The sequence below is a fragment of the Xenopus laevis genome, chromosome 3S (assembly GCF_017654675.1).
Source record: "Xenopus laevis strain J_2021 chromosome 3S, Xenopus_laevis_v10.1, whole genome shotgun sequence".
In the NCBI taxonomy this organism is placed as follows: domain Eukaryota; kingdom Metazoa; phylum Chordata; class Amphibia; order Anura; family Pipidae; genus Xenopus; species Xenopus laevis.
In genome coordinates, this window is record NC_054376.1 from 3,765,719 (window position 1) to 3,781,080 (window position 15,362).

The 15,362-nt window shown below is 42.7% G+C and overlaps 2 protein-coding genes across 3 annotated transcripts in view; both read right to left on the reverse strand.

The window, feature by feature from the left end:
- Positions 1–381: 381 nt before the first annotated feature.
- On the reverse strand, positions 382–2,770 carry LOC108706056 (short transmembrane mitochondrial protein 1). Its single transcript, XM_041587891.1, has 3 exons — positions 2,629–2,770; positions 2,293–2,346; positions 382–795 (listed from the first exon to the last, which is right to left on the reverse strand). Exons 1-3 carry the CDS (start codon positions 2,641–2,643, stop codon positions 721–723), a joined length of 144 nt encoding a protein of 47 aa, XP_041443825.1. The 5' UTR covers positions 2,644–2,770; the 3' UTR covers positions 382–720.
- Positions 2,771–5,085: 2,315 nt separating this feature from the next.
- nup205.S (nucleoporin 205kDa S homeolog) overlaps positions 5,086–15,362 on the reverse strand; it is a 42,278-nt gene continuing 32,001 nt past the window's right edge. Inside the window, exons 30-43 of one of the 2 annotated variants that reach the window (XM_041587666.1) lie at positions 14,794–14,892; positions 14,436–14,584; positions 14,166–14,357; positions 12,994–13,115; positions 11,622–11,760; positions 11,405–11,531; positions 10,191–10,267; positions 9,936–10,064; positions 9,630–9,756; positions 7,624–7,790; positions 7,395–7,518; positions 6,596–6,721; positions 6,388–6,464; positions 5,086–5,407 (exon numbers count right to left, since the gene is read on the reverse strand). In XM_041587666.1, the coding sequence (XP_041443600.1) occupies positions 5,255–5,407; positions 6,388–6,464; positions 6,596–6,721; positions 7,395–7,518; positions 7,624–7,790; positions 9,630–9,756; positions 9,936–10,064; positions 10,191–10,267; positions 11,405–11,531; positions 11,622–11,760; positions 12,994–13,115; positions 14,166–14,357; positions 14,436–14,584; positions 14,794–14,892 (1,808 nt within the window). In that variant the 3' untranslated portion in view covers positions 5,086–5,254. 2 annotated transcript variants of the gene reach the window in all.

The following is a 15,362-nucleotide window of genomic DNA, read 5'->3' on the forward strand; positions in this document are numbered from 1 at the left end:
GCAAACTGGAGAGCCGCTGAATAAAAAGCTAAATAACTTAAAAATCACAAATAATAATAAAAAAAACAACTGCACATTGTCTCTGAATATCCATCTCTACATCATACTAACAGTTAAACTTCTTTAAAGGGGTAGATCACCTTTAAGTTAAATTTTAGTATGTTATAGAATGGCTAATTCTAAGCAACTTTTCGATTGGCCTTCATTTTTTCTTTTTATAGTTTTTGAGTTATGTTTCTTCTTTTGACTCTTTCCAACTTTCCCAAAGGGGTCACTGACCCCATTTAAAAACCAAATGCTCTGTAGGCCTACACATCTGTTGTTTTTGGTACTTCTTTTTGACTATTTAGGGCAGCCCAGAACACACACACACACAACCCCTTACAGCAATAATATAACTTTATTATGAATACCCAAAAGCTAAAAGCTGCCTATAGACGACTACGAGCCATTGCTTCCAGTACACTGGGAATAACCATGGAGTGAGCACCTCTAGAGCAGAATAAAATCTCTATAAAGGTCTGGCTGCACCCGGAGAGAAAAGAATCGTTGGCCTCAGTGGAAGCCACAGAAAGATCCCTGTAAGTGACCCCCAAAGAAGCCTCAGTCCAGGGGTTTCAGTCCAGTCGTCATTCCTGGCGGCGCCCATGACACCCCGACAAATACACAAAAGATATAATAATAATAAACATAAGGCCTTTCCGAAATATCCATTGGGGATCAGTCACTTGGCGGCTTCTTTTTGGCTTCCAGGTCCTTCTTAAAATCCTCCACCTTCTTGGCTATATCCGGTACCTTCCGTGGCCAAAAGGAGACGTGACATTGTATTAGCAACAATCATGCACAAGAATGTAACGTTACGCTGAAATAACCGCTCATTTATCCCTACCAACGTGTGGCCGGACTGAACGAATGAAGAATAAGAATCATCTGTAAAAGGATGAAAAGCTCTGAGGCTCATCTCTACTTCCCACCATTAATAGGGGGGTTCATCTTTAATTTACCTTTTAGTGTTTAATGGCTAATTCTAAGCAACTTTCTAATTTGTCTTCATTATTTCATTTTTTATAGTTTTTGCATTATTTGCCAACCCGTGGCTATTGGGAAGGCCCGCACATCACTAGTTGGCACCTCTCCATGACCCTTGATCCAGGAAGGGGCGGGGCTATGACATCCCTAAACGGGAGGCCCACCAGGTTTTAGACACTAGCCCAGTCCAACCCAGACTATAGACACAGGCTTTGCCAAAGGGATGTGCCATGCTCTGGGCAGGACTATTTATTGGGACATTAATACAGGACTATTGGGATATTAATACAGGACTATTGGGACATTAATACAGGACTATTGGGATATTAATACAGGACTATTGGGATATTAATACAGGACTATTTATTGGGACATTAATACAGGACTATTGGGACATTAATACAGGACTATTGGGATATTAATACAGGACTATTGGGACATTAATACAGGACTATTTATTGGGACATTAATACAGGACTATTGGGACATTAATACAGGACTATTGGGATATTAATACAGGACTATTGGGATATTAATACAGGACTATTGGGATATTAATACAGGACTATTGGGATATTAATACAGGACTATTGGGACATTAATACAGGACTATTGGGATATTAATACAGGACTATTGGGATATTAATACAGGACTATTGGGACATTAATACAGGACTATTTATTGGGACATTAATACAGGACTATTGGGACATTAATACAGGACTATTGGGATATTAATACAGGACTATTGGGATATTAATACAGGACTATTGGGATATTAATACAGGACTATTGGGATATTAATACAGGACTATTGGGACATTAATACAGGACTATTGGGATATTAATACAGGACTATTGGGATATTAATACAGGACTATTGGGACATTAATACAGGACTATTTATTGGGACATTAATACAGGACTATTGGGACATTAATACAGGACTATTGGGATATTAATACAGGACTATTGGGATATTAATACAGGACTATTGGGATATTAATACAGGACTATTGGGATATTAATACAGGACTATTGGGACATTAATACAGGACTATTGGGATATTAATACAGGACTATTGGGATATTAATACAGGACTATTGGGATATTAATACAGGACTATTGGGATATTAATACAGGACTATTGGGATATTAATAGAATGAGTAAAGGGCCAGACAGAGCAGTTACTCATGTCCCAGGAGTCACAGACAATAAAAGCAAATAATTAGGGGACAGACAAGAGAGAGAGAGAACTGACCTGGTAATTCTGGGCGAGGTACATCCCCACCACATTCCCCAAGGTAAATCCCAGCTGGAAGAAGAAGAGAGATCAGGAATTATAAATGGAAAGAGAGGCCACACACTGACGATATTTTGACTGGAATTCAGAGCAACCTCACAGGGATTAGTCACGTCCCAATGGGTAAAGTGACCCCCCTGAATCCATCGCTCTCAGTGGTCTCGCCCGTTCCTGACTCGCAGATAAGGTCGCTTCTATCTCAACACACAGGGGGTGACCAACCACCGATCTCTACTCCAGGCTCCCCAGTCCCATCCCGCAGGACAAAACTCCCAAACTTTCATTGGAACTTACCAAAAACTGCAACATAATGGCAACTTCCTTTTCGTGCGCAACCTTGCGTACCTTACCCTATAGATTTCTCCGCCCGCCGGAAGTCCAGCGGCAGCCATCTTTGATTCTGGTTTTTATAAGACTTGAAGCACAGAAATGTAAATCTTTGTACAAAGTGAGGAATGTGTGTGCAGACTTCAGTCGGGTGCTACTTTAACACTTCGACACCCAAATCGAAAGTCACACCAAAGACACTGCAGCGAGTTTAGGGAAGGGACCCCAAGAACTGACTGTAACCAATTATGTCCTAAAATGCTTTCCGTAGTAAGTCCTTCCTGGGCAGACTCAGTTCTTCCGGGATTGTGTGTCAGTCATGAAATGCTTTGGGGCCACAGTGTCAGTCATGAAATACTTTGGGGGCCACAGTGTCAGTCATGAAATACTTTGGGGCCACAGTGTCAGTCATGAAATACTCTGGGGCCACAGTGTCAGTCATGAAATACTTTGGGGGCCACAGTGTCAGTCATGAAATACTTTGGGGCCACAGTGTCAGTCATGAAATACTTTGGGCCACAGTGTCAGTCATGAAATACTTTGGGGCCACAGTGTCAGTCATGAAATACTTTGGGGCCACAGTGTCAGTCATGAAATACTTTGGGGCCACAGTGTCAGTCATGAAATACTTTGGGGCCACAGTGTCAGTCATGAAATACTTTGGGGGGCCACAGTGTCAGTCATGAATACTTTGGGGCCCACAGCTGTCAGTCATGAAATACTTTGGGGCCACAGTGTCAGTCATGAAAAGCTTTGGGGGCCACAGTGTCAGTCATGAAATGCTTTGGGGGCCACAGTGTCAGTCATGAAATACTTTGGGGCCACAGTGTCAGTCATGAAATACTTTGGGGCCGCAGTGTCAGTCATGAAACTACCTTTTGGGGGGCCACAGTGTCAGTCATGAATACTTGGGGCCACAGTGTCAGTCATGAAATACTGTGGGGCCACAGTGTCAGTCATGAAAAGCTTTGGGGGCCACAGTGTCAGTCATGAAATTACTTTGGGGCCACAGTGTCAGTCATGAAATACTTTGGGGCCACAGTGTCAGTCATGAAAAACTTTGGGGCCACAGTGTCAGTCATGAAATTACTTTGGGGCCACAGTGTCAGTCATGAAAATACTTTGGGGCCACAGTGTCAGTCATGAAATACTGGGCCAAAGTGTCAGTCATGATCTGGGGCCACAGTGTCAGTCATGAAATACTTTGGGGCCACAGTGTCAGTCATGAATACTTTGGGGGCCACCAGTGTCAGTCATGAAATTACTTTGGGGCCACAGTGTCAGTCATGAAATACTTTGGGGCCACAGTGTCAGTCATGAAATACTTTGGGGCCACAGTGTCAGTCATGAAATACTTTGGGGCCACAGTGTCAGTCATGAAATGATTTGGGGCCACAGTGTCAGTCATGAAATACTTTGGGGCCACAGTGTCAGTCATGAAATATTTTGGGGCCACAGTGTCAGTCATGAAATACTTTGGGGCCACAGTGTCAGCCATGAGAAGCTTTGGGGGCCACAGTGTCAGTCATGAAATACTTTGGGGCCACACAGGTGTGTAGGTGGGTGTGTCATTGGGAGGGGCTTCTTTCTGAAAGCAGTACATGTACCATCCTGCCCTCCAATCACATAGCTGTGTTCTCATGGGGGAGACACGTTTCTGTAGCGACATCAGACCTTTGTCTAATCCCCTTTTTTCAGATCCTATTCCCACTATTCTGCATCTATAGCTATTCCAAACCCCACCTATTCCCCTTACCCACTGCCCAATCCCAGCAGCTTCTCACGGCCCCTTTCCCATTACGACTCACAACTCTGCACCAGGTATAGGGACTTCCCTGCCCCCTCCTCCCGCAGCTCTTCAGTTTCCATTATAAATCTGGTTGCTAGGGTCCGCAATTCCCAAGTAACCATACATTGATTTGAATAAGAGACTGGAATATAAATAGGAGAGGACCTTACTAGAAAGATGAAAAATAAAAATTAGCAACAATGATACATTTGTAGCCTTACAGAGCATTTGCTTTTTAGATGGGGTCAGTGACCTCCATTTGAAAGCTGGAAAACGTTAGAATAAAATGAACCACCCCTTTAATAAGGTAAATAATGGAGGCCCACTGCATCGGGTTGAGAGAGAGAGCAGTTTAGGGTCGGGCACAGACTCCCACTACTTTCTGGGTCAATTCAATTTAAGCACAACCTGTAGCCGTACAATTTTCATTTTCACAATGCTAACAACCTTCTGACGCACCTTATCGCCATGGAAATGTACCTTCATTCATGGTCCCACCTCGGTGGCCCAAGAACGCAATATGATTGGATGATAGGCGAGGGTATTTACCTGGCCCTACCCATCAGACAGGCAACCATTTTTGTACAGGACCCACCATAAAAGGGTCCAGAAGAGACAAAAAGTGGAGACAAAAATAAGGGAATATTTATTTTAATAGATTTGCAAGTGGCAGTAAAAAAAGTTCCGTACAAGACCGACTTGTTATATCTGAAAAAAGTGAAAAAGGTTTTTTTTTGTAGGGTATAACTTAGAAATGCGCAGAACAGTTGTGTGTTTGTGTGTGATTTGTACAGGGGCCGATCATCAAACTCTTGACACCCGCAGGAGGCCTCTGATTCGCCGGACCAGCGCCTGAATGAAGCTGTGACGGGATCGCACCTTGCAATACAACGATTCGATGTCTAACAGTCGCTTCTGCAGGGACTCCCCAAAACTATTGGCACCTTCTCTCAGCAGCTGGGAATACAAAGTACACAGCAGCTTGTTTATATAAACTATAGTAGTACTTATCTGTTATCTACTGTGTATCCTGTGCTTGAATGGCTGCCCCCATGGCTACACAGCAGCTTGTTTATATAAACTATAGTAGTATTTATCTGTTATCTACTGTTTCCTGTGCTTGAATGGTTGCCCCCATGGCTACACAGCAGCTTGTTATATAAACTATAGTAGTACTTATCTGTTATCTACTGTGTATCCTGTGCTTGAATGGCTGCCCCCATGGCTACACAGCAGCTTGTTTATATAAACTATAGTAGTATTTATCTGTTATCTACTGTGTATCCTGTGCTTGAATGGCTGCCCCCATGGCTACACAGCAGCTTGTTTATATAAACTATAGTAGTATTTATCTGTTATCTACTGTGTATCCTGTGCTTGAATGGCTGCCCCCATGGCTACACAGCAGCTTGTTTATATAAACTATAGTAGTATTTATCTGTTATCTACTGTGCATCCTTTGCTTGAATGGCTGCCCCCATGGCTACACAGCAACTTGTTTATATAAACTATAGTAGTACTTATCTGTTATCTACTGTGTATCCTGTGCTTGAATGGCTTTCCCCATGGCTACAAAGCAGCTTGTTTATATAAACTATAGTAGTACTTATATGTTATCTACTGTGTATCCTGTGCTTGAATGGCTTTCCCCATGGCTACACAGCAGCTTGTTTATATAAACTATAGTAGTACTTATCCGTTATCTACTGTGCATCCTGTGTTTGAATGGCTGCCCCCATGGCTACACAGCAGCTTGTTTATATAAACTATAGTAGTGTTTCTGAAGCAAACACAGCAGTATTACCAGTGCGTTCACTTATTTTAAAGGTCTGCTTATCCTTTAACAGTGGCCCTGTGTGGGGAATGGCTGCCCCCTATCTCCTTGGTTCTCCTGCACATTGCTGTAAAACAGGTCACCGAACTTGTCTTGTTCTTACCGTATCAACGTCCTGTTGGCTGACTTTATTCTGTCTAAGGTTCCTCGGGTCCATGTTGGGATCAGTGTTAAATGTATCTGAGAAAAGAGACAAAGAAAAAAGTCCAGACATCAGCAAAAAGGAAACACTTGATTGGGGATATAATCGCATGCAAACAAAGGCTTTAAGGATGAAGGCAAAACAATGGGTCTCCTTTGGTGGGTCTCACCTTGAAATCTTCTGTTGCCGAAGGTCATATTTGAGAAGACGGGGTCCTGGGAATCGCTGGTGGTGCAGTGTAGAAGGTAATATTCCAAGTGGCGCCACAGAATGTATAGACACGTTTCTATGATATCTGTGTAAAGCTGGTTAAGGAGATGCACTTTAAATATGAACATTTTTCCCACACACGTGCTGATTGGACGCCAAAGACTAAATTGTTGGATATGCCTGGATGAGAAAGGACGTCAGTGATGTATCTACCAACTATGATGTCACTACTGATACTACAATAACCTGCTGTAGGAGGCCTGGAAACTATAGAGAGGTTTAAGGGATTCTGTCATGATTTTTATTCCTAAATGACACTGTTTACACTGCAAATAATTCACTGTACAATATAAAATGTCATTCCTGAACCAACAAGTGTATTTAGTTGTAATATTGGTGTGTAGGTGCATCTCAGGTCATTTTGCCTGGTCATGTGATTTCAGAAAGAGCCAGCACTTTAGGATGGAACTGCTTTCTGGCAGCCTGTTGTTTCTCCTACTCAATGTAACTGAATGTGTCTCAGTGGGACCTGGATTTTACTATTGAGTGCTGTTCTTAAAGATTAAGTAAACCTTTAAAATAAGTGATTCAGCCGGATCTGATTCCTGCTGAAAAAGGCTGAATCCTTGCCGAATCCAGAACCGAATCCTGGATTCAGAGCATACCTAGCAGTATCTCTTTAAGGAATGGCAGTTTCCAGGTATAAGAGATGAGCAGCCAATAGGCGACAAGGTAAGGACCAGTAACTAAAAGGATACAGCTACAGAGGGAAAGCAGTTTGGCTCTGCTGTTAATGAGCTTGACAAGTCGCCGCCGTGCCAGGCCGTACTTCTGGGTGGTTGAGATTTTATCTGCACCGACCGGCATCTCTGACTGGCAAAGCTACGGGGGCAAGAAGAGAAAACATGAAGCGGATGAAAAACAGTGCAACCGTGCAGAATTAGGAATCAGTCAATGCACCCTCCCAATATTTGCATGGCGGGGTACCTCTTTAATTTCATCTGGTGGCAGCTGCTCCACGTTCTGCAGTTTGCCGACGCTCTGCCGGTGAATATCGTAGTAAGTGAAGAAGTTGTTGGCGCTTTGCTTCAGAAGGTGGATCACTACACCCAGGCTTGGCAAACGCCACGAGGGGAGAATGGACACTTGGGAATCTACAATCGGAATGAATTTGATTAGGCACAAAAACTATTTCTCTAGCAGACCATAGCAACCAATTAGTAAACAGTTTCAAAGCATTTAATGCTGCCTGTTAACTGGTTGCTATGGGTTACACGTCAATTTAAAAACCACAAATATTTAGTAAAGTTAGTTCTTCAAGCTTATTTTTTTCTTGCCGATCTTCTTACAGTCCCACAGCTGTAAGCAAAATCCCCAAATACCGTATATACTCGAGTATAAGCCGAGTTTTTCAGCCTCCAAAATATGCTGAAAAACTCTACCTCGGCTTATACTCGGGTCAAGCGCAAAAACGGTCGCCGGCATCTAAGAATAGTCGCAGGCGTCCAAGAATAGTCACCGGCATCCAAGAATATTCGTGGCATCCAAGAATGGTCGCCGGCATCCAAAAACGAGACGCCAGCACCTTCAATGGGAGCAGAAACCCTCAATTTTTTGATTGAAACTTACCAGAAGCTGCAGCATTTCTCACCCTAGGCTTATACTCAAGTCAATAAGCTTTCTCAGTTTTTGGAGGTAAAATTAGGTACCTCGGCTTATACTCGGGACGGCTTATACTCGAGTATATACGGTACTAAAAAAATATCTCTGAGAAAGCTGATCGGATCAGCGAAACGCGGCAGGCGGAAGGGACGTCACCTAGAGTTTCAGGAAATACCACAAGGAGAACCTATATGCCGGCAGGATCATCCTCTGGAATCTAACAGCGACCCGGTTGAATTATATGTGACTGACCCAAAAGAACTGAATGTGAGTGCAACTGTTATAAATGAAAAAGTATTATACTATTTTGGATTTTATTTAGGCCTATGATTAAGTATCCTATCGATATGAAACGCGTTAGGTTGTGTCCTAATGAACTTGAATAAATAAAATACTTTTTAATTTGAAAAGTCTGCCTGGAAGATTGGTCCTTGGTAGTGCCTGCTCAATTGCCCTATTTTGGATTTTATATCCTTCTATTTTGGAGTCGGAGGACATTATGCGGCTGGAGGGAGATCTGCAAGAAATTACTAAATGAGTTATACCAAACCATCGGTGGAGGCTTTTGGATCAGACGCAGAAAAACCTATAGCACTCACCAAGGATTTTTTACTTTAAGTACGACCTTTAAAGGATAAGTAAACCTTTAAAATAAGTGAATGCAAAATTGAGGCGGGAGCTATTCTAAGCCCTTTTGTCATTTACATTCATTATTTATTTTCTTTTTATTCCAAGATATTAAGGGATACATGTGCTGTTAATATGAATGAATTTTGTTCCAACAGCGCCACCTGCTGGTCAGTTTCTGACCAGTCTGACCACCAAGTAGTCAAGGAAGTTGTCAGGAGAAAGAAAGAGGCTGCTCTGATGTTCTTCTGCTTAGGAAAACAATTAGAAACCTTTCTCAAATCTTTCCTAAGCAGAAGAACATCAGAGCAGCCTCTTTCTTTCTCCTGACAACTTCCTTGACTACTTGGTGGTCAGACTGGTCAGAAACTGACCAGCAGGTGGCGCTGTTGGAACAAAATTCATTCATATTAACAGCACATGTATCCCTTAATATCTTGGAATAAAAAGAAAATAAAAAATGAATGTAAATGACAAAAGTGCTTAGAATAGTACTCTCATCAATTTTACATTCACTTATTTTAAAGGTTTATTTATCCTTTAAAGGAGAAAATCAAAAGGGGAAACACTTTTGTAAAAACCTTTCTGAGCACTGGGTGGCGCTCTAAATGATTGAATGTATTAAACTATAATAGTTTCTAAATTGTGTTGCCACGAGTGCTGGGCTTTTTTGTTTTCGTATTTGGGGACAAATTTGGTATTACCTTGCCGTGTCCCATCTCGGCTGGCGCTCTCCTTGAGGCTGGGGGTGAAGAGACACACAGTTTGCTGGAAGCTCGGAGAGTTCTGGATCATGAGGGCCTGGCAGTACTCCATCACGTTGGAGCAGATCTGTAAAAGGAGATCCCGGAATGCAATGAAAGACTCAGGCTATGTACTTCCAGCTGAGCAAGTATAAGGTATACGGCACATAGATGGCGCGGTCTCCCCTCGAGTGATGAGAGTGTAGGCAAAAACCCAACCGAAAGTACTATGGCAAATATAAATTTAGGAATGTATTTCCGCATTACCTGTTGCATGGCTAATTCCATGTCGTCCTTCTTGCTTACTCCGTCCAGCCGGGAGGAATCATCTTGCAGACTGAGCTGCCGAAGTCTATCGGACCCCCCGAAGCGGTTTAATAATGCAAGACACTGGCGCTGTGGGGGTTAAATGAAAGATCAATTGGGCTGTGTATGGGAAACACATACAAGCAGAATTGCTGAGGGTAAATTCAGCATCACATGATCACATAACATGGAGCCTTATCGTGGGTTGAATGTTACCTGGAAGCGTCCAATATGTCCTTGTAACTCCATCATTGACCCATCGTTTAAACCGATATCCAGCTCGTTGAGAACACCTTCAATACAGAGAGCACCATTGAGGTTAAAGGGATTCTGTCATGATTTTTATTTCTAAATTACACTGTTTACACTGCAGATAATGTACAATTTAAAATTTCATTCCTGAACCAGCAAGTGTATTTTTTTAATTTATAATATTGGTCTGTAGGCAGCCATCTTGCCTGGTCATGTGCTTTCAGAAAGAGCCAGCACTTTAGGATGGAAATGCTTTCTGGCAGGCTGTTGCTTCTCCTACTCAATGTAACTGAATGTGTCTCAGTGGGACCTGGATTTTACTATTGAGTGCTGTTCTTAGATCTACCAGGCAGCTGTTATCTTGTGTTAGGGAGCTGTTATCTGGTTACCTTCCCATTGTTCTGTTGTTAGGCTGCTGGGGGGGGGGGGGGAATGGAAGGTTTGACATCACTCCAACTTGCAGTACAGCAGTAAAGAGTGACTGAAGGTTATCAGACATAAGTCACATGACTGGGGGCAGCTGAGAAACTGACAATATATCTAGCACTATGTCAACTTATAAAATTAAATATAAAAAAAATCTGTTTGCTCTTTTGAGAAATGGATTACAGTGCAGAATTCTGCTGGAGCAGTACTATAAACTGATGTGTTTTGAAAAAATTTTTTTTCCCCATTACAGTATCTAGGAATGCACTGAATCCACTATTTTGGATTTGGCCGAATACCGAACCCGAATTTGCATATGCAAAGTAGGGGTAGGAAGGGGAAAACATGTTTTACTTCCTTGTTTTGTGACAAAAAGTCATGCAATTTCCCTCCCCATCCCTTATTTGCATTATGCTGGGGGGGGGGGAATGGAAGGTTTGACATCACTCCAACTTGCAGTACAGCAGTAGAGTGACTGAAGGTTATCAGACACAAGTCACATGACTGGGGGCAGCTGGGAAACTGACAATATGTCTAGCCCAATGTCAGATTTCAAAATTAAATATAAAAAAAAAAATTTGTTTGCTTTTTTGAGAAATGGATTTCAGTGCAGAATTCTGCTCTATTAAAAGAAAAAACTTTTAAGGAACCAGTATCTTCATCCCTCCCCTATGCAAATCCTTTCAATAAAATGCATCTCCTCTAGTACTAGAAGTAGATGAATATTGAACTGTGCGGATCTTCAGCCTTACCTGGAAGTGCAGCCTTGCTGATGATACCTGTAAGCAAAGCCAGCTCCTGCAAGGAACCAAGACTTCCCTCCTGGCTCCTGAGAATTGCTTGAATGGTGTCCGAATGAGCGACCAGGAACTGCAACACCTGAGAAAGAGCATATAGTATTATTTTTATATACTGTATAGTTATTGCTTTATTCTTTGCCACCTGCAAATGATGAGAATTAGCGATTACCTGTCCCGCGGCCTGTAAGTGTTGTGCGGTGCTGGAGGTCAGGATGAGCTGACAGATCTGGAGTGCGGGGAGCAGGATTTGCCTGTATCTTTCCACCGGGGCCGGGATAAACACAGGAGTCTCCCTCATGCCAAACACTCTGGTTTTATGAAATGTAAATCAGAACGTTAGCTTTGAGGGTAAGTGTTTGTGCTTAAAGGATAAGTAAACCTATAAAAATAAGTGAATGTAAAATGTGCTGTTAAAGGGATCCTGTCATCGGAAAACATGTTTTTTTCAAAACGCATCAGTTAATAGTGCTACTCCAGCAGAATTCTGCACTGAAATCCATTTCTCAAAAGAGCAAACAGATTTTTTTATATTCAATTTTGAAATTTGACATCGGGCTAGACATTTTGTCAATTTCCCAGTTGCCCCTGGTCATGTGACTTGTGCCTGCACTTTAGGAGAGAAATGCTTTCTGGCAGGCTGCTGTTTTTCCTTCTCAATGTAACTGAATGTGTCTCAGTGGGACATGGGTTTTTACTATTGAGTGTTGTTCTTAGATCTACCAGGCAGCTGTTATCTTGTGTTAGGGAGCTGCTATCTGGTTACCTTCCCATTGTTCTGTTGTTTGGCTGCTGGAGGGGAGGGGAAAGGGAGGGGGGTGATATCACTCCAACTTGCAGTACAGCAGTAAAGAGTGATTGAAGTTTATCAGAGCACAAGTCACATGACTTGGGGCAGCTGGGAAATTGACAATATGTCTAGCCCCATGTCAGATTTCAAAATTGAATATAAAAAAATCTGTTTGCTCTTTTGAGAAATGGATTTCAGTGCAGAATTCTGCTGGAGCAGCACTATTAACCGATTCATTTCGAAAAAAAAAAGTTTTCCCATGACAGTATCCCTTTAATATGAATGAATTTTGTTCCAACAGCGCCTCCTGCTGGTCAGTTTCTGACCAGTCTGACCACCAAGTAGTCAAGGAAGTTGTCAGGAGAAAGAAAGAGGCTGCTCTGATGTTCTTCTGCTTAGGAAAGATTTGAGAAAGGTTTCTAATTGTTTTCCTAAGCAGAAGAACATCAGAGCAGCCTCTTTCTTTCTCCTGACAACTTCCTTGACTACTTGGTGGTCAGACTGGTGGGAAACTGACCAGCAGGTGGCGCTGTTGGAACAAAATTCATTCATATTAACAGCACATGTATCCCTTAATATCTTGGAATAAAAAGAAAATAAACAATGAATGTAAATGACAAAAGTGCTTAGAATAACACTCTCATCAATTTTACACTCACTTATTTTATAGGTTAATTTATGCTTTAAGGTGACAACCCCTCTTCAGATTATAATCAAATGGGAGTATCTACCACTGGGGTGACAAAACACTTACCCATGGGGGTCAGTCTCTGGACGCATGTCATATACTTGGCACTGAGCGAGTCTGACTATAACCCCACTCCTCAGCAGCTCAATGGCTCCCTGTGAGCTTTTAGCCACTCGAGTTAGAAATGCCTGGGGGAAAAAAATACAAGAGATAAAGGTAAACTGATATTTTCATGAATGGAGAATATAATTGTGTCTGTTCCACCATCCAGACAACAGGTCCAGGTTCAGACAGGCAACACATCCTAAATTCTCCAATCCCCTCCTACCAACGAGCATTTGTCCAGTGGTCTTTAATTTAGCTGACTAATTATACCCCTTTGATAGGCTCCCCCAACAATGCTTCTATAAGGGGGTGGAAGTAGTGGGAGTGATGTGAATACAGCTTGTATGTGATGCATCAGGATTTAGGAACAACTTTGGACTTGGGAGTCACAGCAAAAGCCTTGGCAGGCCCAAAGCTATTGAGTCTTTACAAGACTAGCATTAATCTTGAGAAAAGCGAAGGAAGATGCTTTACGACCACTGCAAATAACAGTTGGGGGAGACTGTTCTATCATAGATTCAGACCTGTCAAGTCATATTCAGTTCATATGAGTACTTTCCTAACTCCCCACACTTCCTCCCTAAACTTCCTACCTCCCCACACTTCCTGCCTAAACTTTCCTACCTACATCCCTACACTTCCTCAAACTTTCCTACCTCCCTACACTTTCCTACCTAGCTCCCTACACTTCCTGCCTACACTTTCCTACCTCCCTACACTTTCCTACGTCCTACCTCCCTCCCTCCCTACACTTTCCTACCTAGCTCCCTACCCATCTCCCCACACTTTCCTACGTCCTACCTACCTCACTCCCTACACTTTCCTACCTCCCTACACTTTCCTACCTATCTCCCTACACTTCCTGCCTACAGTTTCCTACATCCCTACACTTTCCTACCTCCTACCTACCTCCCTACACTTTCCTACCTCCCTACACCCTACCTACCTTCCAACACTTCTTGCATACACTTTCCTACCTGCTTACACTTCCATACCTCCCTACACTTTCCTACCTCCCTCCCTACACTTCCTGCCTAGATTATCCTACCTCCCTACACTTTCCTACCTACCTCCCTTCACATCCTGCCTACACTTTCCTACTTCCCTACACTTTCCCTCCTCTCTACACTTACCATTTTCGACTCATAGATATAGAGGGCCTTCAGGAGCGGAGGCTGAGGAGTTAGCAGGTTCCTTAGAACCACGTCATCCTCTGCCAGGCTATCCACAAGAACCTTCAGGTAGCCACTGTTTGAGAGATACAGCAGCCATTGTTGTTGCCTGTCCACAGACACAATCCGGTCAAGCAGTGCCAGAGCCAGCATCTAAAGACAAGACATGTTGTTAGCAAAGAGCGGTGATCCCACAAACTTCATTCTGAACTCTAGTTACAAGGCAGTTACCCTCCCAATATCATGTCCGTCGCATGCGTCCCGGCAAACCACTTCCATCAGGGCCGTGCCGTAGCTCTCAAATATGGACAGGTTGTCTCGCTGAAGTTTACTGAACACATCCTCCGGGGCAGTCAGTCGCTCCCACATAGACTTGTGGGCTACAGGGACAAAACAGGTGATTGTGTTGAACTGAAGGCAGTTACTGGACAGATTCCATCTTGTTGATGATTAAACACTTAATAAATTGTATTATGTACCCAAACAATTAGAGGAAGGTGATGAAGGACAGCGGACGGCCAAAAGTTTAAATAGAGTGTTCCAAATAACCACGAAGTGTTCAAACCTATTCCTATCTGTAAGTGCTTACCTGATTCGAGAGTATCTGGTTCATCCGGTCTCTGAGCGATTTGCAGGTAATACAGCAGTGATCCATACAGGTGGGCCCTGACCCGTTGGAACCCACCTCCTGTTTGCAGTTGGAGGAAGACCACACAGAGTCAATACACAGGATAATACAATAAATCCAATTCACGGATTCACAAAAGCTTATTCCTTTGAAAAGTAGGGATGCACCGAATTCACTATATTGGCATTCGACCGCATCCCAAATCCTTCATGAAAGATTCGGCGCAATACTGAACCGGAATTTGCAAATGCAAAATAAACTTTTGTCTTTGATTTGGCCAGGTATTTTGCTGAATCTTAAATTCGGTGCATCCCTTTTGAAGAGTGACATCCCAGCAAATAAACCGCATCCGGTTGGGAATCATAATAATGGAGCACTGCTATTTGAATGCACCAGCTTTCTCTGTCCGCTTGTTTTACAGTAATTAGGACTTTGCCCCTGGCTTTTCTTATTCAAAGGTCCTTCAGCGCCTGAGGTCTACATTTTATATAAACAGGAGTATGCACTTATGGATTTACTCTTTCTTGATT